General features: G+C 41.9%; 1 protein-coding gene across 8 annotated transcripts; it reads right to left on the reverse strand.

The window, feature by feature from the left end:
- Positions 1-27,735, reverse strand: CLDN14 (claudin 14). Of its 8 annotated transcripts, XM_074816863.1 has the most exons (6): positions 27,300-27,735; positions 24,574-24,758; positions 4,225-4,311; positions 2,800-2,905; positions 1,622-1,686; positions 1-1,494 (listed from the first exon to the last, which is right to left on the reverse strand). In XM_074816863.1, the coding sequence occupies exon 6, from the start codon at positions 1,384-1,386 to the stop codon at positions 676-678; it is 711 nt and encodes a 236-aa protein (XP_074672964.1). In that variant the 5' UTR covers positions 1,387-1,494; positions 1,622-1,686; positions 2,800-2,905; positions 4,225-4,311; positions 24,574-24,758; positions 27,300-27,735; the 3' UTR covers positions 1-675. The 8 variants fall into 8 exon arrangements, with proteins under 8 accessions (XP_074672964.1, XP_074672961.1, XP_074672957.1 ...); XM_074816860.1 differs by having other exon boundaries at positions 1-2,681; positions 27,512-27,735; XM_074816856.1 differs by having other exon boundaries at positions 1-2,681.

The following is a 27,735-nucleotide window of genomic DNA, read 5'->3' on the forward strand; positions in this document are numbered from 1 at the left end:
TTTTTGTTTCAAAAATATGCTAGAATTTTATTTCGATAAGGTCAAAACATTGTAGTATAATTTAAAATATTGGTTATAACATGCTGTCAAAGACATCTGTCATAATGCTATTGGAATTCATATTTCAAGGGACTATTAAAAAAACAAACAAAAACTTAAGTCAAAGCAAAACTAATACCTTGTCATAATGAAACATTCATGCATTACGGAAATGAGAAACTTAGCAGGCTTAGCAGGACTGCTGAAAATCGCTGTGTCTCACCATAAAGTTCTCTGTTTTAGGCAAAACGGCGTCCTTTGTTGGAACACTGTTCAAACAGCAAGTTGTGGCTAGTTCCACTTTAGTGCTTGTTGCAGGGCAGAAACTACAAACCAAACCATTACTGTTAGCAAAAGTGCCCTTGAACTGCCTGCCTGCAAAACTCTAATTGAAAGTAGGCAGGTATGTGCTGTCTCTGGAATATCACAACCTCCTTTGTATTTGTTTTCCTGGTTTTGCAGCAAGCAGTTTTGTGTTTGCATTCTTTCTTCCTCGGGAAAGAAAGGAACGGATGAAAAGAACAATGGTAAACTTTGTATTGTAACCCTTATAAATTAGAAGTCATCTTAGCTTTGTTTTATGCCATGCACAGAAATTATAAAGCAGCTGTGTCCCGCAGGCAAATCTTAGGGAACTCACACATAGTCATTTAATCTGTAGCCGCTATGGGAAGCAGATGTTAGGGAAGAAGCATGGTTTCCCTTGTAGACAGTTGGTGGTCTATAGGAGGGAGCAGTCCTTCTTACGCTGCTGGGCTGTGTCTGGTAAGGTGTCTCGTTCCCACCACACTCGCCCGATGTGCACAGCAGAGCACCACCGAGGATAGTCAAAGATGCAGAGACGAAGCCAAGGTAAAGAGCTTGACCTATCTCATACTTCATCCCACTGGGAAGCATGGGGTTGTAGAACTCTGTAACAACGTTGTTAGTGGTCCAAGAAACAGGTACCAGGCAAACAAGACCAGCCAGAATGAAAACGATCCCCCCGGAGACTGCGATGGCGGCTTTGGCAGAAGTCCCCTTGGCACACTGTGTGCACTTCATACCGATGACAGCAATCACGCATGCCAGCGCGGAAAGGACGCAGGAAATTACCATCATGGCACGGGCGGCTTGGAGGTCAGGGGGCAGCGCCAGCTGGGAGCGGTGGACCTGGCACTGGTAGATGCCGGTGCTGTGCCAGACGCATTCCATCCAAAGCCCTTTCATATAGGCCACAGCTGTTATAATATTGGTGCCTACATGTGCCGTTCGCCACCAGTGTGGCAGAATAGTAGCAATTAATGTCCCAATTAGGCCAAGCAGGCTTAGAGAGAAGCCAAGTAACTGAACAGCCGAGCTTGCCATGTTAATGTTTGTCCTGCCTAGTTCTCTTAATAAAGCACCTCCGCTTCGGAAAACACGAGCTTTTCTTGGAAGATATGCAGCTGTTTTACTTTGACACCTTCTGCTCTCCTAATAAAAGGTAATTGAGGAAAAAAGGAGTTAATTATTACCCAAATGCATTACCTCTCCAGCCAGTAAGGTGCAGTCCAAGTGCAGTTAGTGCAATAATTAGCATAGTTATCGCTGTTAATCTTACTTTTGTGGAAGTAATGGGAAAGTAAGCTTCCCTCTTCACTTATATAAACAGTCTTCTGTTGTCCACTGGGAAGAAAAGACAATTTATGAAATGGAAAAAAATATTTTAAATGCAAATATTCCTCTTCCCAGCAGACTCTTCAAAAAAACAAACATGATTTCCTTTCTAAAGCAGAGAATTAGCTAGTGTTAACACTTGGAATGAATGAGATTTATAAAGTAGGGAACTGCAGGTTGCTTTACATGATGAAAACATTCCCAGAAGGTCATGGCAGGACTAGGGAAACAATAAGGGTGTATTTGCTCAAAGTAGGGAGCAAAGAGAGTGATTTAAAACCTGTGGAAGAGGATAACAAGTATTGGATTAAAGTCTCTTTCCTGACTTGCCAGTATTTCTTGAGGTTGCGTTTTAATAAAGCAATTCAAAGGGGAATAATTTTCATTAGCCTCTGTGGAGTTTCAGCTTATGATTTTAGGTTGTGGGCAAAATGACAGCACATGAAACCAGATGTACATCATGGAGCTTCTGAGCAGCAACACCTTCACAGTTTGGTCACGTATAAATTCTAGCTGAAAAACAAGGAATAGTAACTCTTCCTTCTGTATAAATCGCAGATTAAGTGGTCTTTTCCAGTGGCTGCCTTGCAAGGTCTGTTATACATCATGCATTATGTGTGTGGGCAGAAACCTGATATTTTAATATATAAAATAACTGTTGCATCAAAATCCAACTTGGAATTCAGAAACAGAAACAAATTTAGGCTCCAATTCTGCAAAGACCCATGCATGTGCTGAACGCATGTTCATGGAAGAAAGCATAAGTGTTTGCAGGACTGGGCCTTAGCAGGCAAAGGGAGGAAAACCACCTGGCCAAACTAATGAAGACCACTGGAACAACAAAATAACGCAAAGGGAGAAAAGTAAAAGCTGGTTTATATTTCCCTTATCTCAGTAATGAGGCGGGAGTGCTTGAGGTGTGCATCAGTGCCCGTCTTCATCTCCAGACCATGTCGCAGCAGGCACCGATTTCTGAGTATAACAACAAGATGGGGCGTCTCTTCCTGAAACAATCCAGAATCTGCCTTGGACATTATGCCAAAAGAAAGGAAAAAATTGAAAAGCACAGGGATTATATGGGCTAGGCAGGACAGCAATGCAGACTGAGAGTCTTATACTTACACATGTTCCTTTTCTTTTGTTGGGAGTGTGTCTGCTGTGTGCAGATATAAGATGGGGAGGAATGCGATGTTGGACAGGATATGCAGAGAAGTACCCAGCCCTCTGACTGGAAGGGAAAAGAAAAATCAAAGACCAGCTTTCCTTTATTGTGGCTAGTTTTAGGAAGGCATTTTCCAACTGTTAGGGCTTTCTGGCCTTTTAGAGACTCTTTACATAATGCTTAAATGAAAATAACTGGGTTTATGTGGTTGTTGAAGTAATTTGCCTAATTTGCAAATAGTAAGACAAATGTAGAGGGTTTTACATCGGAAATCATTGTTCCAGGTAGATGCCACGGGATTCTCTCTTTGTATCAGCTATCACAGAGTATTGTGATATGACAGGACACAGGTTAGGGCCAAGCACAACACAGAGAAGCACAGCAGAAGTAAGCAAATGGTTATCACCAGCAGTGCCGGAGATATTTCATTTCTGTTTCCACCACATGCTTGGGTAAGAGCTCTAGAAGTCCTCAACATATGTTTGCGTTCCAGATTATTCAGATTTGGTTCAGATATTAAGCATAAGGAAAATTAAGAAGTATTTTCTCTTTTTATATTACTATTTGTTTCTTGAGAGGTATATCATTGTTGTATCTAAGCATGCCATGCACCTTAGAGAAATTTTCCTGGTAATACCCCTTCAGGATCAGGGAGATCTAGACATGGCTTTGGGGCACAGCAGGAGGACGAGGCACCTATACAGATGTCACAGAAAATCTGTGACTGAACTGGAAATGGGGATCGGGTCTCCTGTGTCGCAGGCCCAGGCCCTAACCCCATCACCTTCTTTCACATCCCTGGTCTCTGCCTAGTCTAATAGTCCCCCACTCCCTCAGTATTTTTCCCTGTGCATGTCTGCAGATGAGTGCAACCCTGAGATTATACTCTATCCAATTACTCAGCCCGCACATTATATTCATATATTGCACACCATTCAGAGGAGTGCTCTAGGTTACTCTTGCATGTTTGCAAATAGGCTTTCAAGGTCAGGCATCAGTCTTTGCAGCTAATCCCAGGCAGAACAGGATATAAAAGATAAATGTGATTTACACCACCAGTCACGGGAAATGGACTCCCAATTTAATGGAGGTCCAAATACTCTGGGGCTTGGCAGCAGCTATTTTTAGATGTCATTAAGGTGTTATTTTTAAACATTAGCCATTAAGAGCCTTCTAATTTAAGAAACCAGTGTTAATTAGCCCCGCTTGCTTGGCGTCATGTTTTCCATGTGCCTTTCTCAGCAGATGCCAGCTGCCCCTGGTGCTCAGTAACATTTTAACTGCTATGGACCAGCCTTCCCCTCCCTGCTTGCAAGTGGCAAAACCAGCAGTAACTTAACACATTTATCTCCAAGAACATCAACGGCCTTGTTAAAATATCTCACCTTACAGCTTTGTTCCTAACGGGTTAGGCAAGGAACACAACAGCGGGATCAGGTGAGCGGAGGGTTGGATGTTTCTTGTGGGCTGACCTAGTTAAAATCAAGAACAAAAAAACCGCCATTTTTTCCGCATGGATTGTGTTTGTTAATATTTTTTTAGAAAGTGAACGAACCAGAGCCAGCCTTTGTGGGGCAGTGTCTGGGGTGGCAAAACAATGAAAGTTGGTAAAATCGCTGCTTACTTCTAAGGGGAGGCAGTAGCATTACTGCTCAGTGTACACCTGCCAGAGAAGGCAAGGACGGCTTTCTCAAACTAAGCACACTCCTGAAATGTCTCATCTCTGCCTTTGACTTACTCAGCCGAACACCCACATCTTGTCTGTTGCGGAGTACATGAGATGCAAGCTGCTTCTTTCAGAGGAAGTCCCTCTTAGCCACAGTGGTGTCTGTTTGCACCCCCTCTGGCAGCAACACCAGCAACCTCCTGGGTTCTTGTCCAAGGCTATCACATCAGATAAATCTTTTTGTCTTCATCCCCTTGGTGCAGTTTGGCTTGTACTGGCGAGGAGCTTTGAGCCAGCTGAACTGAACCCCTGCAGCAGACCTGGCTTGATGAGGGCTGTTACTTTACCGCTGTACATGGGGTGATGGAGCCCAATGTCAAGACCCAATAACTCGATCAAGAAACAGTGTGAGTGTTTAGCCTTCATGACCTTCAAAGCCCATCTAAGCACTGAGTGATTGTAAAATGATGTGAAAATTTGTGATAAGAATCTGAAACTTTTGAATTTCCTTGCTCTGCCAGCTCATGCCAGCTTTATTTTTATGAGCACAGGGGTTGGAAACACAACTTTTCCATACAAACTTTAGTTTTGTCTAATGCCTGTGTTGTACAGGAACAGCCATATCTGGGATAAACCCTTGGTTGTGCTTTCCACTGGGCTGTATCACAGCTGTGTCAGCCTTGGGAGACATGGCTCCAAAGTAAGCTCCAAATTAACATCAGAAACTGATGTCACTAATCTGGGTATTTACCCAGGATTAAATGACAGATGCATGTTTTATTGCTGTCTCTTTCATTGTTTCTCATTTTACTATTTCCCTACCCATACCAGTCTTATCATTTTGTTTCTGCTCTTTCCAAGCCCTTTCTCCAGACCTGTGAATTGCTTCTTCTTGTGCAGACTATGGCTGTGGTGCCTCTCGTCCCCTGGTTCTGCCAATGAATTTTAATTCAATAATTTTAGTATTTCTCTGTGCACCCTTACCAACCTATTTTTTCACTTTAGCCTCTCAAATTCTGCACCAGTTCGCTCTCAAAAATGCTGGAAACCTGGCCATTTCATCCTCCGCACTGGGAGTGCATAGTGGCGCGATGTGGTGATGTCCTTTTCAGATATCCTTACCAGCTGCAAACCAGTGGAGAGTCAGGCCTGAAGTACTCCCTATTGTGGACTTCAGCTGAGCCAGGCCCTTAAATATGCACTCATTTTACATGCTTGCTTAATCTCACACAGCCTGAATTATTAAGGTTGGGCCCATGTCTAAGTGCCAGCTGGATCAGAGCTTTCAGGCAAGCTCAGGTAGTACGTTTGCCAGACAGACAGGTTACTCCAACACCATGAGTTCAACTGTTTCACCTCCCCAGGCCCTTTCATTGCTAACTCCTGCTGAAGTGTTTTTAGGGAAAAAATTGACTGGCACTTTGCATTCAGTAAGAAGAGATCCCTCCATGTAAGTGGATGAGGGTGGGTAGATCTGAGGGGCAATAAGGCCCTCTGGGTTCACAGCAAAATTCTTTTCTTTCTCCCTCCCTCTTAATGTTTTTAAATAAGAGATTAGGAAATCAATAAAAGTTTGAAAGGCACACCGTAACCAACGCTGCTCCTACACCTACTCCCACCCCTTCTCTGTGAAACAAGTCTTCGTGGCAAATGCTGACATTGATCACTGCAGTGCAGCTGCTGCTCTGCCAGATGTGCAGGAGAAGCCTGAACACCTCCCCAGATCCACAAAGCCTCCAGGACTTTCCCTGTGTGGGACTATTGGCCTGTAACTGGCCTTGTGCTGCCTCGTTTTTTCCTTCTGCATGGATGGGATCCTTCTCATGAGTGCTGTGGTGATATGCCTGTGCCAGCTTTTCAGGTGTCTGTCTTGGCTATGGGTGCTGTCAGCTGCCAGTGGTACTGCCATTAATTTCATGGCTCGTTCCTGCCTGAGAGCAGTTACACATCATCTCTGTGCCAATCACTGATGGCTTTAAAATTATCTCACTTTTTGAAATATTCTTGAGTGGACCTCAAATTTTTTCTATCACAGAAATATTTAACTTTTTGGGGTGTGTTACTTGGGGTTTTTCTAGAGGTGCAAACCAAAAGACTCATTTCACCCTTCAAGTATGTAAAAGTCAACAGACATAGAAAAACTAGAGAGCCTGCAAAAAAACCCCATTTTAATCCCACATAATTTTACTCCCCAGATTTTGGAGTCTTGTCACCTCAGCCCTCCAGATAGCCAGTGGCAGAGGTAGGTACCTTCAGAGAGAGGTTTAGATCACCGCTGGTATGAATTGCCCTCAAGGGCAATAGGGGGTCAACAGGTGTCAGTAAGGGCAGCTGGAAGGAGTGGGTCTCCTCACCAAGGTGCTTCAGGCAGTGCCTGATCCCAGGCCTCAGGGACGAGGACTGCAACATGAAGCAGTTTGCACGGTGTGAGTAAGCAAGAGGGTTAAGGGACGAAGGGACACTAATCAGAGATTGTATATATGTACATGCATATGTATCTGTATATATTTCCAAACTTGTACATGGAGGTATTTCAGAAACTGTTCATCTGGACTAGACCTTTCAAAAGAGTGTTGTGATTCCGAGCAGCTTGGGTTTTGGATGCTTAGCTTGAGAAACCTTTGAATGCTCAGCTCTACTCTATGGTAGTCAGATTTAAGCTCCAAGAACTGGGAAACTTAAAATCACTTGTCACATCTATAACTGGGTCCCAATGTCCACCCATAAAATCTGTGGTATGGAAAAAAGAATCAAAGGACAAAATTATCTGAGAGCTAAACTGTGATTATTTAAAATGATTGATGTGTTCAGACAGAGGGGTATATGCATAAAACTATTTGTCTGGCACATGAACAAAAGCTCTTGTGCTTGGACCACTAGCAGCTCACATGATCTCATTTTTTACTTAATGTAGCCAAAGTTGTTAGTTTTGAATGATAATAAACATCCACAATGTGGTAGGGCCTTCTCCATATAAGTGTAACATAGAGGAGGATATGATGAATAGTACATTTGTAAAGTGCACTCTACATGCAATGTGGCTACTTAATTCTGCCCTTTATTTACAGTATTAATGTCTTAAAAGAGCACTGTAGCAAATATACACTATAAACCTTCATTTCTTTTAAAAAAGTCAATCCTTTCACTGAAATTGGTTTACTGAAGCTAGTAGGCGTTTGTTTGCCTGTGGGACACTGCTGGATGGGTCAGCTTAACATACTAGAAATAATGGGCTCTTTTCTTACATGTTGACTGTGGCTTTGGAAGAAACTCTGCTTGAGTTATTAGTACCTGTCTGGGTCATCTTAATTTAGATTCATCTGCAAACACACAAACATTATGAAGTCCTCTATATGTACCTGATAAAACAGCCTTTTTTCCTTTAGAGCCCATCCCTCATTTAGTCAGAAAAATGACATGAACAAGGCTGTTGTTGAGGATGCTTTATTCACACTATTCCCAAAGCTTCTGGGGAGTGTGGGGCAAATCACAGGTGCCAGATTTCGTTTTCAGGGGGTACCAAACATGACAATTAAGAAATTCAGTGGGAGATGGGACAAGGTAATGTGCTATGAAATACTCAGTACTATGAAAATCAGGTACATGGTTCCACTTGTCAAACACTAAATATTGGGTGACATTTCCAATAATTTTGGCTTTTCTTCTCCACGTACAAAATGGAAATAATTTCAACTGAGGATAAATTCAGTGTTTGAAACACTGATGTTTTACAGTGAGACCACAAAGCCATTGCTCTAAACTTAATATAGAATTTTATTGTAAGCTAGTATACAAGAAAAAGGCAAGGTAAGAGTTCATCTCAGTATTTATGCATAGTACTGGTGCACAAACAAATCTGTGCAAAATAAGGAGATGTGGGAACTGATACTCCAACTGTTTGTGTACCAGTATCTTTGTGGATGCTTTTACTTCCAGAATAAAAGTAGCTAAATCAACATCAGAGGGTCTCCTCGTAGCCTCGTGTTGGAAACAACCATATCCATCTTTGGAACATGATCCGCTGGAACCGGGGGAAGTCTGTGCGTAGGCTGGCCTTTTATCGGGCCCTCAGATTAAAAGGCCACCACATCTGCAGAAAGGGTTGCAGCCGGAATGACGCAGAACTTACGAGGGGCTCTGTGTGCACTGGAGGATTCCTGTCTGCAAGCGTGAGCTGGTAAATTAATCGCTGCCCAGTCAGATTATGAAAGCCTAACAGCTAAATCAGAGTATTTATTACCTGGGAATACCATGAGATGATTGAACTACTTTAGCCTGAAGGTCAGAAGCCCTTGGGCCAGGCTCTCAGCTAGCATAAGTAAGTGCACCATCACTCAGTGAAGGGAATGGAGATACACCAATTTACACTGACACAGTTTGGCTTCTGGGACCTTGGGAGGCAGAGGTTTTGAGCTCTGTCCCCCCGTTCACATGTGTGCAGATTTCTGGCTACCTATTGTATCCGAGTTATTACAATTTATGACTGGAGACCGTTGTGCTTGCACAGCCTGCCAGTTGCACAAGCGTTTCCCTCCAGATTATTCTTGGGTGATTTTGCCCAGTCAGTTTTTAAATGACTCAAGCCTTGGAGTTTCTAACATTTCCTGTGGCAGACTGCTCTACAGTCTGCTACACTTCGTAGTTTAGAAATACACCCCGAGAGCCAAACCAAATCCTCGTACTCTTTCTCCCAGCCATATTTCCTTGAATCAGCCTAAACAAATTACCTCGTTAATGTGTATGCCCTGCAAATACCTATCGAGAGTTATGATATCTTTTTTATTATCCATGTCTCACCTGGGCTCACTCCCTCTTCCCCTTCTGCTCTCCACTCTCACATTATTTACATTACTTAATAGTGCTTAAAATAGTTTTCAAGCTAATTTAATTCCACATTTCTTGCAACGCTCTGTGATGTATTGTACTTTATGCTGTCTTTGCCCCTTCAGCCATTACATAAACTGATCTCAGCATTATCCTATGGTGCAGGTGGTTTCAGAAACTCCTTCGGAATATTTGAACCATTACTTCATTAAAGACTGAAATCAAATTTACTGGGTTACCGGTAGCATAACCTGCTAGGTGTCTGTATCTTCAGTTATACTCTCGTTCCTGGGATTGCTGATGGCTTTCCAGGAGCGATGGCTGGCAGCACAGCCAGCCCTCCCCTCCCAACCCCTGTCTCCAGACTCAGTCCCAGGAGCGTTAACAGTCCCACACAGAGAGGCTGGTGCTCACTTGTTGAAAGATCTAAGGGAGAAAGTATGCGCCATCACAAAACCTGAAATAAGATCTGGGCTGCCATGCTTCACTCAGCAGACACAAAGCAGAGGGAGGAGGGGGAAAGGGAGGGCCATTCTCTGGATCTGAGCTAAGCTGCCCAGAGTCAGCGGAACGTCTCCCTGTGATTTCCATGTGCATGGACTCAGGGCACGCTTCGCCTCTCCCTTCTGCGTGCCTCTTGGCCTGATAAACTTTCATCCCAACTGCCTGCAGCTGTATGGGCATTCGCAGCCCACTCACATTTTTTATTTTATTTGTTTGCCTTTTTTGGTTCCCATGTTCCTGGTGGGAAGAATCCCAGATAGAAATGTGGGCAATTTCCGAGCAGCACATCCTATATGCCTGTGTATGTTGCACAGACTGCACCTAGGCTGAATAGGTGGGCAGCACGGGGGGACTGGTGGCACCTGGACTGCCTGGGGGCTCCACACATACATGGTGCCTCCTGCCCAGGTTTGGCAGAACCCAGTGGGTCAGCAGGCGATGTGAGTGCATTTCTGGACAGACATTTGACAGCCCCAGATCGGTCAAACATCCCCATTCTTGCTTACACAACATTTGGGTGCACTGAAGACATATCTGAGAACGGGTCTGAACTCGCTCAATCCTGTTGGTATAAGCAGAGACCAGCTTCCCCAGAGTTTGTTCAATTAAGGAGATGATACATTGGAATCAAACACTATACAAAGATCTTCTTCCTTAGGTGTTTGCCTTAGTTTTGGACTTGTGACATGCTCATGGAGCGTAAAGCTTTAGGTCCTCACACTTGCATACCTTAATGGGAGCCATATTTTATTCCCAGGCTGGCTTAGTTTCATTAACAAAAAAGCTGACAGCTGGCTAGCGGAGAGCTTAAGATGCTCATGACTTACTGCACAAGACCTGGGGCACTAAACGTAACATAAAAATCAGTGGGAGCACTGAGTTCAAAGTGTCATCTTTCCTTTGAACTGAGCGTGTGGGGGACTCCTCACTGCCTCACTTTGACCTGTATTTGCTTTGATAGATACACCTTTGGTCACGTGTGAAATTCTCCCCACATCTTTGACACTTTCATTTGTCTTTCAGGACAACATCGGAATAAATGAGACCATTGGCCACAAACTCATTCGTCTTTCCTGTAACTCTTAGAGAGTGCTGTAATTATTTAACTTCTTAAAACTTTCACACTCTTACAACTCTCATAAAGTAGTTATTTAACTCTTGATATTTTCTTCCCAGCTGTGATGATTTAATCTATCCTGGGTTTTGAAAGACTCAGCCAGGAAAATCCCAGAGCGCAATACAGCTCATTTATAAGGATCAGCATTTCTTCAATACCAAGCCTGTGCTGCACTCTACATCTGTCTTATCTAAACACTACCATCACACTGTATTTAGATTTTCACAGTAAGTTAAACCATGACACATAGACTTGAGAAAGTCATACATCTGGCCTGGAAAGATTATTCTGTATTTTAAACATTTTGTGGAACACCTCCGTATTATTAATTCAGGTAAAGCACATTTGTTTTGGGAGGTTTAGTTCTCTTGCCAGCAAAGGGGAAGCACTGCGGTCTCTTTACCACGGAAGTTCTTACTTCTCAAAAAAACCCAAAAAATTAAGTCAGTTCCCTAACTATATAAATCACAGCATTTCATAAACGTCACAAAACTATTCTGATGTGAGAATTGTGTTATAACACAGGTGAAATTCCTTTTCTTTCCCAGTGATGACTTTCACCCATAAGTGAGAAAAGAGCCAGAATAACTCAGCAACACAACAGTGACATTTTATATTTCAAAACCAAGCCCTCTGAATTCCAAGGCCAGGAAATTCTTATGATTAAGATGCCTCTTATAGATATTAAATACCAATATAGTTTATGTTGCTTATTAATGGTCAACAAGAATACTTTAAAGTTTATATTTAACACAGAAATTGCAAATATAAACTTCTCCCACTACATATATTTGCTATTGCTGAGCTAACATTGAAAGACACGTACTAACTTTTTAAATTTCCTGACTTTTATGATTGCTCAATTTTGCAACCTTAACATTATTTTGAAACTTGGATTGTGTAAAATTTTGCCCAAGAGACTAAGAGAACTATGCGCTTTTGAAACATTGCCTTTCTGTAGCTAATTTCCCTGGTTTTGTTGGGGTTTTTTTCCAACTGAAAATCTCGCAGACAGAAGCAAAATCACAGGACCTCAAAAATAATCAAGTGTGTTTCTAGTACCCTGGTGCCTTAACTTTTCTGCATTTGCTGGGTGTTTGTTCTATGGTGCAGGTGTACATCTGTTACGGATCACAGCCCTGTCCAGGAAAGCACTTGACATCACTAGAACCACTCACATGCCTAAGGTAAAGTACTTGCTTAAGTGCTTTCCTGGATTGGGGAGAATCTTTAGAGATATTTAAACTTGAAAGGAAATTGAATTTAATTTTCCTATCAATGCATATGGGATTTAAACAGGTGACGAATTACATCTAATGACTGCTAGTGTGCACATTCTCTGAACATGAGTGGGAATTTAATCCCTTCTGTCTATATGGAATCATAAAGTAGCATAATAAGTAAGAGAAACTGTTCATTTAAAACAAAGCACAGGTGATTCTCAGTTTGTATCCAGATTGTTTTGCATCTCAAGTTAAGAATTTTTTTCTGTGCCCACAGCTGACTGGTTTTCTAGGGATGAACAGATGGTGGGAGCTCTTTTATTAGCTGGTCTTTCTAAGTGAAAATTCTCCCCTTGTGAGGGGCCTTATCAGACCCATACAATATTTAAACCCCCTTAAACAGGATTAAGTGGTGTCTGAAGACTAATGCTGGCTCTCCACAATGAGACAGTTTTTTTCCCCTCATCAGGTGAACGTGAGATCTGAAAGCAAAGGAAAGGCAGTGTCCCTCAGTCCAACCCGGATGAACCACAGCACAGTGCACTGCCAATAGGCACCAGCTGCTCACATAGTACATCGTCCTCTTCCCTTTGCAAGTAAGAAGGGACTGGACAGTCTACGCCTGTTTGTGATGACGTGTTTTATTACTAACCTTAAATGACACATGGCTTTACACTTAGAGCAGATGTGTTAACCACAGGAAGTCACTTATACAAATATGACTAAGAGTTGCAGTGGAAACCATTATCTTCTTAAACAAGGGCAAATCATTTGTGCTACAAAGAGCACAAAATCTTGTGGAAGCAAAGGTCTTCCAAAGGGCTCAGCATCTTACAGGAGAAAATGATTCACACTGCTGGTAGCCTGGTTTTTAAAAATATGTACAATGACGAGGGTGTTTAATTTGGAAAGTACTGGGTTTGTTTCCTTTGAATATGTGTCTCCCCAAACCACGTGCCAGCATCTTTTCCTGCACTGATGAATGTATCTACTTTAGATGCTGAAAGGCACAGGAGACACTTTTACTGTGTTCCAAAGAATGGGAAATACCATTTCATAGGTTTATTTTTCATTCATTTAGGTGCCGTCCGGTTGACTGCTGCAGATGCCTCTGTAAATATCTGCAAAGGAGGGATCTTTCGGGAACGAGAGGCTGCTAATACACTGCGCCTAGCATCCAGAGCCAATGGAAATAGACCCGATGTTCTGTATCTCTGTTTTCATTTCTTTCTTGTTCCAGTGTAGCTGCAGATTTTTTTCCTGGCTCGGAGGTGAGCGGTGCCAAAAGCTGGTCTGGGTGAGCCGTAGCCCACAGCGAGTCCTGCCCTGAGCAGGCTGGAAGGTCTGCAAGGGGAGTGCGTGGTGGCCAGGATCATCCTGTCCCTGGGAGCAGCAGTGCCCTCCTCACTCTCCCTCCCAGTCAGCTGGGCTTTGGGAGGCAGCAGAGGTGACTCTCTGCCCACTCCCAGGGAAGGAAGAGAAACCTCCTGCTCTCCAGGTGCCATCGGGCTGGCTAGTGAGAAGCCTAGGGCATTGGCAGCTCCTTAAGGCAAGGGCAGTAAAAGCACTGAATGGCCCAGGATGAGGTGTGAGATTCAGCTAGAGTAAGGAATGCTTTTTTTTCCATTTTGTCAAACTAAAATATTTGAAGACCTTCCACTTCTCAATTTTTAAAGAAAAATACCAGAACAGCAATCCTTCTCTCTTTCTCCAGTCTCTCCCTACCCTGCAAAATGAAATTGCTGTTTCCCAGCAGTGTACCCCAGCATGGAACATGTTTTTTTATGGTAGAAGTTATTTGTAGTATCTGCTATTACAATGGCAAATTGAATCTCTACAATAATGACTCAAGGATCTGACCATTACAACATCACTGCCTTATTATTATTGTTGTGGTTGTTATGGTTATTATTGTTATTATTATTATTAGTGATCTCTTTTACTACTATTTCCAAGGCAGCAATACATTTTGGAGAGGCAGCCACATCTTCCAAGGACTTTATCTATGTCCACTACAGAGATGGAAAAAGCTACATGTTAGTCTGACTGAGACTAACACAGCAATTAGCCGGTGCTTCCTGGATGCAGTGATTTGTAATGATGAAAGCTCCAGACCAGCTGGCTCCAAGGAGTTACTTTTACGGTATCAACTTTTCACATGTAATAAAAAGTATAGCCACACAAGAAATTGAACTTATCTGTGTACATCCAGGTTTCAGAGAGCAAAAGACTTCTAAACCAAGTGATGTGATTAGGAGAAATAAGGAAATGAAATCACTTAATGGGAATGTGCAATGCATAGAGGGAATCAATAAATAGTTCCCAGGAGTTATCAAGGGCCCTTTAATGCTTTTTGGACCTAAGCTATCTAATCCCTACCCTTTCTGTTTTATTTGTCCACCATTCTATCACGTATCACTGGAATATTGTGCATCCTGTAAAGATCACAGCAGCTGCTTGGTCCCAGGATGCAAGGTATGGTAAAAGGGTCAAGTTTTCTTTACATTATGTATCAGATTCTCCATGAGAACTCTCTGGGTCTCCACAACTGCTTTAAAGCCTTATTAAGGATATGGATATAAGCCTGTTTCCACACACACAAAGTTACCTTCCTTTTCCTGGGGCTTAATAAATGCTATGGAATAATCATCCTCCAGGATTGGCCAGTAGCAGTAGTTCATCTGGATGCTGATAGATAAAGCAGTGCAGTGTGGTGGGCTGTATGGCTGGTTAACTGTTTGAAAAAGTAGTTATTGCAAAAGAGAAAGGAGGTAATAAAAACCTACAGGCCCTCTTGGTGACATCTGTGTGACCTTGATGTGACTAACATCTGAATCTGTCCCTAGATGTTTTCTGACTTACCTACCTGGGTTTCTTTCACTACACAAATGGAACAAATAAACAAAGGTAGAAAACTGCCAGTCCTGAATTCAGTGTCTACTGAAGTTACCGTTCACTTGAATGAATCCTGGGTCGAGGTTTTAATTCTGGGTGATGTCAAATTATTCTCTCATGTGGACAAGAATAAACTTTCAGAGGATGTGATCGGTAGGGTGAATGCCAGCTGACCTCAGCTGATGAAAAACTCAGAGAGGAACAAATGAAAGACATAATTCAGGCTACAAGATGATTTTAATACAAAGTAGTGTTAAGCAACATCAATCTTCAGCCCTTTTTGTTTGGTGATGTCTACCTGAGCTGAGGAAGGCATGCCATCTTAACTCATGCTCTGAACTCCTGTCACACAGTTAAGTCTTTCATTGCAACATCTTAGTTTTGACCCTTATTCAACCAGAAGGATGGTGTGCCTGCTGATATTTATCATTGCTGGAAAAAGTCCAAATGCTTTTATGGGGGCGAAAGTCCTACTTGTTTCAGTACAAGTTGAGCCAAGGTAAGGAAAACTGAGGAGGGCTTCAAGCTTTGCCCCATTCTCCTGAATATCAAAAGAGATTATCTGTGGAATGGACAAAGTTTCACCAGATACTGCAAACACCCCATCTAATTTTAATCAGCCTGATTTCTGAAGTCAGGATATCCCTACACCTAGTAATTCTGTGTGCCATCAATGTCTGGTGATGGGATCACACCAAATCCTATGTCTGAAGATGTCTAATTTAGGATATTTAGGTTATGGTTTAGATCAATTTATAGCTTAAGTGTGTATCTCCATATACAACAGTCTCTTTGTGCAAGTTTTTCTCATTCTTTGGCTCAAAAAATATGTTTTATGGAGGAATGTAAAAAATGGTATTGACTTAGATCAAAGACTCATCCACCCCTGTAGTCTGTCCTAACAGTGCCAATAGCTGAGGTTTAGGAAAGAGCGAAAAAATAGGAAAAGCACATAGCATTGCTATTCCAGAATACTGTCCCTGCAAGCTGATGATCACAGATTTCTTGACCCTGAAATGTTATCTTAGTATTTTACCTTAATGACTTTTTCTTTCATTATTCTGCCCAATTACTTTTGAACATATGTAAGCATTTAATATCAAGTGTCCTGTGGCAGAGGGTAAAGCACTTTTCCTAAATATTTTGAACCTGCTGTATCCTAGTTTTATTGTATGCCCCTTTCTTCCTGTATTAGGACAGCACTCCCTATTTAACGTCTCTCTCTTGCTCATGACCTTGTAATACAGATACAACTCTGAGGACAATCCAACACCACAGAGTTTAGATCTACATGATATCAGGAGATATTAAAACGATTTGGCTTTTCATAGCAAATCTGCATTTCCACCTATTTACATTTTCCACCATTTCCCACCTATGCAACCTGCAGTTCTCAACATAATAAAACATAGCAAGCAAGAGTTCTTGGCAAATGGAGGTAAGTTATTTAATGCCTGTTGAGAATCTGTCCCCATATGTTTAATAAATGCTCTCATTCAGTAAGTGTATACTCAGCTTTAAGAAACATGGAAAACTATGGGGTTTTTGCATCAAGTGCCAAGATAATAATAATCTGGCAAGTGACTGTTTACTCAAAGTAGTAAAAGGCCAGTGAAGCCAAGAGTCACTGTTACCACTATAATAATAATAATTATTTGCTGGTGACCACCAGTCTTCAGTGAAAATTTCAGGTGCCTCTGGTATTTTTCAATTTTTGCTAAGTGCCAGGTGACTCGGGGTCCAGCTCTGCTGCTCTTTCTCACACTGAGTTTTATCTGATTGCAAATTACCCTCAAAAGACTTGAGTAGAAGCAAAAAACAACTCATGCTGAGGAACAGCAGCAGAATCTGATCCTCTGTTGCTGGTCTCTAAATGATTTTTGAGTAGCTGGCACCAAGGCTTTACATATATCTTTAAAATACTGGAGGTCTCTGTTTATTACCAAACGTTGTTTTTAAAAAGACACATGTTATTTCTATTAGATTCTGTTTGTAAAAACTATGTATTCTTAGGCTGAATAATGCAACTCCTGAAACAAAAAGTAAATGACAAATTCAGACTTCTGGAATTGTGTAACTTCCACTGAGAAAATAACCCTGAAACCTCACCAGCCACATCTGTGTATATCACCATTCAATTATTACTGTTTTACTAGACTGCAAAGTTATTTTGCCTTACACCCAATGGTCCAGGGGAAAAATGTCCTTATTGACAATCAGTGATATGGGAAAAAACTTAAATCAATAAAATGAAAAATTATCTGACAATAATTACAGTTGCAAGGCTTGCTTCTGGGCACACCATGAAAGCAATCTGAACTTCAAACCTCTGTTATTATACCGCTCTATTTCAGCTGTAGAGCAATCCACTTTGGTCCTGGGAGTACCAGATGCTGAAGTCACTTTTTGGGAAAAAATATACTAAAAATATTCTAAAAGCAAGAACTCAGGAAGGATGTTGCTTGAGTAGATTTTCATTACTATGGAGCTCATTCGCAGAGAGAAACTGCAGAGAGAGGCACACCTGCGAGAGAATAAACCAAACATCTCCTTATCCCTGGCTGCTTTCAGGACACAAATCCAAAGACACTCATACACAGAAAGTGTTATACCTGTTGCTGGTATAAATCACAGCAAATCAACAGAATGGCACCATTTTTTAACCAGCTAAACAAAATGAATATGCACTTGAGGATGAGACCAAACTTTAAGTAAGGCTCATGTCATAACAGGCACAGTCACTTGTAAGTTGTTGAGTGCCTGCTGAAATCGATGGGAGTGGGGTCTCATCGGGCACTTTCTGGGTCCTAAAGGAGAGGCCACTACACTAGGGCCTTTCTTTCTTTCCCTCTCTGAGCAGGTAAGAAAAATTACCAGACTATCCAGGAGCAAACAGCTTGGCAAAGCCTGGGGACAGCCAAGACCCAGTTTTGCCTCCTGGCTGTGACCCCTGGCCCTGTGTGGCAGGGACCCAGTTACAAATCCCTCCATTGCTGTCAGCAGCATGGGAGAACTCTCACCTGCATGAGAGGGGATGCAGAATCTATAATGGCTCACTGAGTGACATGCAATTTGTAGCTCTTTTCCAGGTCCTCCAGCAAGTGGCAAGAGGTCAATAAAAGCTTTTACCATTGTTTGTTTGGTAATATAAAATCTTCAATCTTACTCATTTTAAAAATGATATTGTCAGGTGAGTAGAAATACGTTTCGATAGCCACTGTGTGGAAAAGAGCATACTGAATGGATGCTAGCTAATGTGTCTGGGGCGGTTCCTGCCCTGCAGTAGAAAGGAAAGACTGTAAGTCAGGCTGGGCACATGGGGTGTGTGAACACAGGGGTACATACCTGCTCCCCCAGCCCAAGGAAAACTGAGGCACAGCTTCTGTACGGGAGGCTTTCTGTGTTCACCCCAGTAAGTGCAATAATATTTACTCACTACCTCCCTACAGCCAATTGTGGATCTCAGAGAGATTTGCAGAAGAAGGTAGATAGTATGACCCATGTCATACAAAAGGAGAAATGGGGGTACAGCAATATTTGGTCACACAGCACATTGGGAGGAGTGCTTGGATCAGACTCCCACATTTCCTGTTTCCTGTGGGCATGAATTTAAGCCCAAATCTTCCTGACCACATCCTAGCAGCAAGTCTTCAGGACAGGCTCCATGATGTGGTCTCAGATATCAGCCAAGTGAGCAGATATGAGGAAAGCAAGGCTTTGTACTGTGACAGTGGCTGCCCATTGCATTTTGAGACTGTGCAGCTACATCTTTCGCTATCTGGGAAGCCTACCAAAAGAGAATTATAGTAATTGAAAAATGTGGCCAAGAGAGCAAGCACTGCTCTTGCAGGATAATTGCAAAGTAAATAAGGGTGCACACAACATTTGCAAATTTTACAGACATAAAAAAAAAAAAGGGAAATCAAAACCGCTCTTATGACCCATTCAATACATGACTTCCCAGCAAGAGCTCAGAATTGAAAATAACCAAGTTAATAATACCAGAATTTACACTTTCAAATTGCATTCTCTTCTAATACACACAACACAGATACACACTAATCACCTACTAATTTGCATTTACTCTATATTACCTGTCTTTTCAACATGGCAAGTCTTCTGAACCCCAAAAAGGTTATTATTTGAATCTCCAGCACAAGAGCTCAGCTGTAGTGTAACAGTGTGTTGATAAGATATTCCATATTTAGTATGGTCTGAGTGAAAGGCTTTACAAAGTACTCTGAAATGCCAGAAATAGGCCAGATTTCAAATCTATCAGCACTGCCTTGCAGTGACCCTCAACTGTCTGAGCGATGACTGTTTCTGTAAGTGTCAAAACCCGTGTAAGGCTCATTTCAGAGAAAAACTGCCAACAACAATCTGCAATCAACAATTTGGAAAGTTGCTGAAATGTGCTGCATTATCAGGGATCTATGACATGCAGCCTGTAGGAGCCAGCAGGACCTCAGCAACAAGCAAGAGATCTATGCTGACACTAGAAGAAAGCCAGCTGGTGGGAGTGGCTCGGCCCAGAGAAACAGGTGTCTTCCTGAATGGGGCTATCTGGTACCAGGGGCTGACCATATAAGCCATCTCAGAGGTCTCAGAATAAATAGACTCAGGCAAAGTAGTTCCTATGCTTCTTGATTTTCTCTCAGACCTTTAACTGTGAAATTCTTCAGAGTCTCATCACCCTCCTCCTGTTTGTTGGCTATGTCAAACTATGAACCAGTAGGACAGGACTGCATGAGTTATGGGCCACCACTATCCCAGCAGTCTTAGTCTGCCCTCTTTCCCATGCCTCAGCAACACTTTTCCTAGCTGTCTGCAGTCTGAAGAAAGTTGAAAACCAGATACAGAGAACTCTCTTCTGCAGAACAACTTGGAGAAAGCAATTGGGTGTAGCAAAAGGGGAGAAACCAACAGGTCTGCAGAAGCTGTGGTTTCATGTCTGTTGGAAGGACTGGCCCTCCTGCAGCTAAGATGGATGTGGACCTAAGTTTCCCATTGCTCTTTCTGTTTCAGGAAACCAAAATAACAACAGGAACACCTAATTTCATCTGAAATTAGCCAGGAAATTGTGCCCCTTACATTTGGATGTGGAACTTGGCTGAGCAAACTACGCTTTCATCACCTTCAGGTTAGACTATTGCAAGCAATACGTTCTCAAGCTGGAGTTAACCACAAAAAGGCACTCAGAACCCATAACTGGTTCATGAGACTTGTCTCCTGAGTTGGACATGCCAAAGAAAGCACTTCACACCAGTGCTCTGCACTCCCTCTGGACTCTGGTCCGGTTAAACAACGGGCTTCAACGATCTTGTCTTTCAGCTGTAAAATCTTAAAATGGCCCAGGCATAGATCACAGTCCATCTTTCTTCCTTCTTCCTCTCACTATGGTCAGTAGGGACAGCAGTTAACATTTTCCAAAGCACCAAAAGAGATTTAGGAGCCTTTATCTTTTTACATTGCAGTGGCTTGATCTCCTACATCTCCTGGACATTTTTGAAGATTTTATACATGCAAGGAATCTGGGAGTCTAAAGCACACAGACCTTATGCACAGGAAAGAGGCATTCTCAGTTGCTGAATACAACTTCAAAAAGGAATGTGGTTTAATTAAAAGCAAGAACTTAGTATCCCATCTCCCCGTGATGTACTTGGCATCAGAAACCAGGTGATAGGCACTTTCCCTGAGAAGAGATAAAGTAATTGAAACCTCCCCCATACTCCTAAAGCTTGGGCAAGATGACAGGTTGTTGATTAGATTCTCCCTGGAGCTGACTCACAGCCCCACTGTGGAGCGTTCAGTAGTTTACTTGGCTTCTCTGCTTCATGCTGAGAAAAAAAACAAGAAGTCCTTTGTGTGTGGAAGGATCCCAGAAGACAGGGGATAACTTTTTCCAAAACGGTTAAGTACTGTAGGAGATACATCCTTTCCATAATAGTTTGTACCACAGGATTGAGCAGAAATATTCAGAGTGTACCTCTCACTGTATATTTAAGCAGCAAATACTCCATAAAAACTCCAGTACATGCAGCAAATTTTATTCTTGTTTTCCTTAAATTCAATCTTTTTTTTCCTCCTTTTTCACATATCTTGAGATTTGACTGAAGAAGTTGTGGGTGAGCACATAGAGGCACACAACTCCTCATACTGAGAAGAAGTGACGAAAAGAAAACAAAGCTCCTCGTAGGGGAGGATTGTAGAACTCAGATATGAAGCAAACAGTGCTGGGATAAGGAGTAGTAAAAGCTACTGTATGGGAGTGAAAAGGCAGTGTGATAGGACATATAGAGACCTTGCTACAAGGGAAGAGGATGAAGTTCCTGAAGCAGAGAGGTGGGGAAGGGAGATGTGCAGTGATACAGGGAATGAAGGGTAGGAGCTCAAGATGCGTGAAAGATATTTGGCCTGCAAAGATGTTCTCCCTCTTCCCCAGTTCCTTTTTGCCGTTGTTCCCCATGCCTCACACATCTCTTTTTGCCTCTGTCTCAGGGTCTTTTCCTCATATGACATACTAAATTTGAAACATCTTGAAAACTAACAGAGCCAAAAGTATCACAACTGCCATGGATCAAACTGAGTAGAGAGAAATGCAAAAGACAGACTTCAGAATCAACAGCATATATTTCTGCAGTCCCTATCAGAAAGGTGTTTTGATTAGGCACTTGTATGAACCTGAAAAATAGTGGTTTACCATCCTGCAAAATGACAATGAAGAAATAGTAAGTGCTAATCTCTGTTAGATAAGGCTGGTGTGGTAGAAAAGTTCAAATCCAGCATATTTCTCCTGCAGTATAACTGTTGTCTTCTGATTTTACACTGTACCTTTCTTAACAACTTGTTCAAAAAACCTTTCAAGAATCTTCTAAGTGGTTTGGATCTAAACAATTTGTTTGGAGAGTCAAGTCTTCTTGTCTTACTCATGTGAATAGTCAAAGGGACCCACCATGAAGTCCAAGAAAGCAGAGTTTTACTCTCTAATGTAAGTCCTGTGACTGAACTGATCTGCATTTCATACACTGCATACTGTCATGTTCCACATTTGTCCTAAACCCACCTTTTGCAGTCCATTCAAAAAACTCATTTTAATTCAACAAGGAGCAGATGAAATTTCTTCTACCATAATTGTTGTTACTGACCAATACTGCACTATACAAATAGCTAACTGAAATAGTATGGTCACATAGCAAAAGCTGGGACCTTCTGGGTTGGCCTCCCATGAGGGAGTGTGCATTGATATTACAGAGGTGAGTGGAGTTGCCTTACAAGCAGTTGATCCACCTTCAGCTCCCAGCTGGTGGAAACTCATAGTATCTTTCTTGTAGTTACTCTGTGACCAGATTAGCTTTTGCCAGGGGGATGAGGTGGTGGTGGGAGGGGAACAAGAAGGGCAGCCAGTGGCACAGAATCTGAGTATTTTCTTTCTATGGCTTGTTTTATATAAATGTTTACAAATAGATTACAGGTAGGAAATTCACCCCAAACACCAGGTTAAGTCTTTGTGGATCTGCTCAACATTTAACTCAAGAGACTGAGGCAGAAGACATGACCCCTTGCTTTTTGAAGGATCTCCCCCAAAAGACAACCGCATCAGAAAACTGACGACTGCAGAGCTTTTCTTTAAAGACAGTGAAAAGCTGGTACACTAAGACAAAGAACTTACAAAACTAAGTGAAACAGCATCACATGGTGAATTCTCCAATAAAAATGCTACTCACTGTGAGGATGGGCAGAATCTCACCTGGTCAAAATAAGTGCAAATCCCATTGCTTCATAATGAAAATCACTTTGAATGCAATGACCAGCAAAGATTGTTACAGTTATAAGAAATGCCTCACTGCCAACAAAACAAAAATGCTAAGCTTAAGGCTGCAGTAGGCACAGCACATGTCTGCATGTGTCTAAGGACCATAGCACAAACTGGAGTCTGCTGGACACACACCAGAAGTGGGTAATAGAAGTGGTCTGTGTCAAGTGAGGTTCCAGCAGCAGCTTTTTCATATAGTCTGTTCTTTCTGAAGCCAATGAGAAAGGTACTCTTGCCTTCAGCATCTAATTTTCTTGTTCAGAACAATTCTGTTTTCAACAACTGGCATTTGTACAGCATCCAAAAATAAGACATAGGAAAGAGCACTGGGCAATCTGCTATGAGGCCTGCCTCTCTGTCTGGCTTAATGGGTAGCAAAAGGATAATGTTCCAGCTGAAGAATATTTAACATCGTTCTGGGGTTTGTGTGAATAGCAATACTTTGTTGGTTGTTGAATATTACAAATGGAGACTTCGAGCCAGTTCTTTATAAACAGCTTATTCTAGCAGCATGGTGCTGATAAGTAGTGCTAATAAGAGAATCTCTATGAGAATGCTAAAACTCACAGCCTGGGATTGAATTCATGTCCTCAAACACCATAAGTGGATCTTCCTATATAATAAGGGCTTTTACAAATCATCTTCTTCCTCTCGGGAAAATGAGGAATATGAGAAACCCCTTAACTGCCACCACTACTAAGCACACACTTCAGTTTGCTTTCCAACAGGAAAGGATTTAAGGATCTGCCTTTTCTTTCACACGAATTAATTACCGTCTCTTTTATCTTTAAGCAAACTCAGAATAGACCCAAGGAGAACTACCAAAATATTATACTGCAAAGGCAATATTGACACAATTTTTAAAGCTGTAAAAGCCAAGCAATATGGAATGAAGGTTGAAAAGCTGTCTTTACCTCATCAGTCAGACACAGGGATTTATGGCAGCACCTACTGCCTGCAAAAGGAGGGGTGGGGAATAATAAGTCTCACTCAGGCTCATAATGTGTTATATTTTGGGGAATGAACAGAAATAGTGGTTTGGGTTTTATTTCCCCTTACTTTCTTCTAAGATTAACAATGAAAGGAATTAAAGTCTTCTGCTCAGGATGTAACTGGTTCAAGCCTTTTTTCCTCTTCCACCTTTTATCCAGGTATGTAACCATAGCCAGTTAAATAGTTCCCTTAGCATTATCTTTGTGAATAATATTAACCACATACATTTCATATCACATGCCACTTTTATGTGTGTGCCTGAGTAAGTACACTGAAGAACAAATGTTCCGCTTCTTCAAAATTTAGCACAATCTTGAAAATTTGATACCAAACAGAAAACATCAAGTTTTGCAGCAGGTGTTTTTAGTCCACAACAAGAATTTCAATAGTTAAATATTGCAGGAAGATTAGGCGCAGCATGGGAGGCACCAGAAATGAAGTTCAAATGTTATTAACTTTGTTACAGACCTTAGAGACTTCAAAAGTTTTGGGTCAAGGCTACAAGCAGAGAAAGAGAGGTGCCCAACATTTTTGGGTTGCTAAGCTGGAGAGGAGAGTCCCCAGCTCTGCCTCATTGGGAATTTAGATGCAGAAAAGAGTGGGGAGAAGCAGGCTGAGACTTAGTCTTTCTGTATTTGGAGGAGGGAGGATTAGCAGAGGGAGGGTGTAGCACGTGTAAAATATTATCCATTTACTTACTTCTCCTTGTAAGGGCTCCGATTAAAGTAGGAGTATTGAAGTTCCCCAGTTTTCCACCTGTGGCTGCCTTAACTGAGCATAGTCAACTGCTTCATAGCAGGAGTGAAAGCTCATGTGAGTATGGTTTTGGTTCTCAGGTCCTTTTATGCTGGGTAATGTCTCCTTTTTGTTCTTCCCAGAAAAGCCTGAAACAGAAAAGATTTTTCTCTGCTCTGCCCAAAAGCTAATCTCTTCTGGAGCAAAATAACTGGTGTATGACTTAGCACCTACATTCAGCACCCATCTCCCTTTGAATGTCCTGTATGGCTCTTGGTGGGCTCCTGTGAAGCTGGATTTCTGCACCTCTCACACCCTCCTATCTCCCAGGATGGCCCCAGCCCCACATTACAGAGGACACCTGGCCTGTAATAGGGTCAGCTGCAGGTACTTGTATTTTAGTAAGAAGTGGGCCAAAAACACTTCTTTCCTGTGGAGTGATGAGCATCCCTGTGGTGCCTCTGTGTTGTTTAGTAAATGGAGTTCTGTTGCTGCCTTTCTTCCATTGGAAGCATCCATAAAGACAGTTTTCTCTGCCTAGCTGCTCATTTTCATAAAATGCTTAGAAACTTAATATCTCAGAAGCTTCTGCTTTCTCAAGTCTGGTAGGAGTTGGCCAATAAATTCAAAATTATTGTGGAAAAAGTGGTGCATAAGCAAAGTGATGGCATAACCCTCAGGGGAACAAACCTTCAGTCTGTATTTCAAACACAGTCCCAATTGCTCTGCATTACTATATGGGAGAGGTAACATCCAGGTCCTAGGTTTGTACTGAACAACAATCTAACAGACAATGATTGTGATAGACAAATGCAGCCTTATTGATGACATTTGCTATTTCAATCATATAATTACATATATGGCTCAGGAACTGAGATGCCATTGTGTACTGATTTTCTTTAAGTACTGAGGACTTCACTTGTGAAGGAAATTCAATTATTACTTAAAAAAGAAATATAGCCTGAGTAGAAAGGAGAGGCACAGTGATCTCTCAGAGGCTTACTTTTGTATTGTGTTTACCTCTAATATAAAATTGCTAACATATTCTCTCCCTCCCATGGAAGCCTAATAGCAATATTAAAGCCAGTTTTACAATTTTCATCCTGTATCTAAATCCTCCCTCATCCTGCTTGCTTCTTATATGAGACTTTTTGCCTGACCTTTTATACAGTATACATTACTACTCTCTAGCCCTCTCTTGCAAATAAACATCCCACACCTGCAAGTGGAATTCCATCTGGGCAGGAAAAATGGAAACTTCTCCTAATGGAGAAGGGTTTGTGCATATCTCACCATGCCACCACTGCTCTGAGGTGCATTGCTGCATGAATGCAAGCAGTGAGCTGAGCCATCTGCACCAGTGAGATGTTATATTGAATAGACTGCACTGGCAGAGAGCTAGGAAAATAATGGGATGGGGTTCAGGTTACTACATCAGCACTTCCCTCAAGCAAGAATGTAGGCCACTGGATCTCAATAAGGTAGATGTCCCTATTCCCCTTTGCTGGTTCCTGTAATAACTGTAGAAAGGTGGGCAGTTTTTTGTGGCTCGAGAGTGTGAATTTAATATCCTCAGTTCTTCAGTTCTCTTGCTAATTACAGATCACTTCATCACTGTGTATTGGAAAGGTAAGTTTTGCCCTAAGAGTGAAATGAGAGTAGGAAAAACTATCACAAGAGTAGCACAAACCAAAACTGCAGAAGTAGCAGACTCATAGCACCTGCTTCTGCACTCTGTGAATTAATAAGTTCTTGGGCTTTATTACAGGCTGGCTCTGTTTATGTTAGTGCTTGGCAAAGATGTGTTCAATATGTATTCAGAAGGAGTGTGTGAACCGGTTTTCTGGCTCCCCTCAAACAGTTTCTGCTAGTCAGAACTCTCTGCAGACATCCAAAAGCTAGAAAGGCTCCACTGACCTTTGGCAGCATATGATGTGAACAAGAAAATGCTCTCTAAAAGGTAAAGTTTGTGCAGAAATAATGTAAATACTATGCGACAATTACTACAAAATTAAACCTTGCACATTTGTACATCTTTGGCGTGATTTTCATTTTGATGTATAGTACGCTTTTTTTATTTCTTCTTTAAAAAGTCTGAGCCTTTCACAGCTGGACCTAAAATTCAGTGTAAACTTCTGTTGTTGACTTCTGCAGTCATGGAAGGGAAGCTGTTCAGAAGCGATCAGTAAGGTATCAAAAAAATTTCATCTGCTAGTGCTATTTAGTTACAAACAACAGGAACAATGCCAAACAGTTAAAACAGCCCCTTGTGTTCACAGCAGGCTAGAATAGACTCTGTTTTTTCCTTAGGTGAAAATAAAACGTCCTAAATCACTTCCCCTCCCCACCCCTGAAGTCTCAGACCTTCTAAAAACATGATGTTTCCCCAGCTTTGTTCCCACTTATTAATAACTTGGGGGGAGAGGAATCTTCATTTGGAACAACACTAAATAAATACACTACTCTTATAAACTCAATTGGTGCAGGAGCTGGAATTTTTTAAAACCTGGCTGATTAAAAAAGTCCTGACAGATACATAGGTTAAACTTACATATTTCATTCTACAAATACTCAGCTTTATATGCCTTGCTTAGAAAAACACGACAAGCAGGCTTTGCTATTCATTCTCTCTCATCCGCGCATTTAATAGGAAAGACAAGAAGTGCCTGTTTTCCACCGCAGTGACTTACGCTCTCTGTACAGCTCTCTGACATCCCGGCAACTTGCCTCTACACGCTTCAGAAACATCAACACAGAAGCTCGTGGTGATAATCCCTGGTGGGCTACAAGTGCTAAAGGGTAATACCATCACACACTTGATTAGAGCTGAGACGTACTGCGTCGTGAAGGGAAACGGTACACCCGCTGCTGGGAAGCCACAGGCAGTGAGTGACATGCTCACCCAGTAGTCTGTCCTGCTGTATGCTAAGTGAAGAGTTGATCTGCTGTCTGCATCAGCTGGTTTCCTACAGGACTCTCTCATATCGTCTGACATGGATCACTAGGAGATACTGGAGAGGACAAGCCCAATAACTACCAGAAGGCAGTTCTCAAGGAGACCTTGAAAGCAGGAATTAGAAACACATCTTGTCACACATAAATGCTGAAGGCAGATCCTTTGCTTAG

Source organism: Strix aluco, chromosome 2 (assembly GCF_031877795.1).
Source record: "Strix aluco isolate bStrAlu1 chromosome 2, bStrAlu1.hap1, whole genome shotgun sequence".
Classification (NCBI taxonomy): Eukaryota; Metazoa; Chordata; class Aves; order Strigiformes; family Strigidae; genus Strix; species Strix aluco.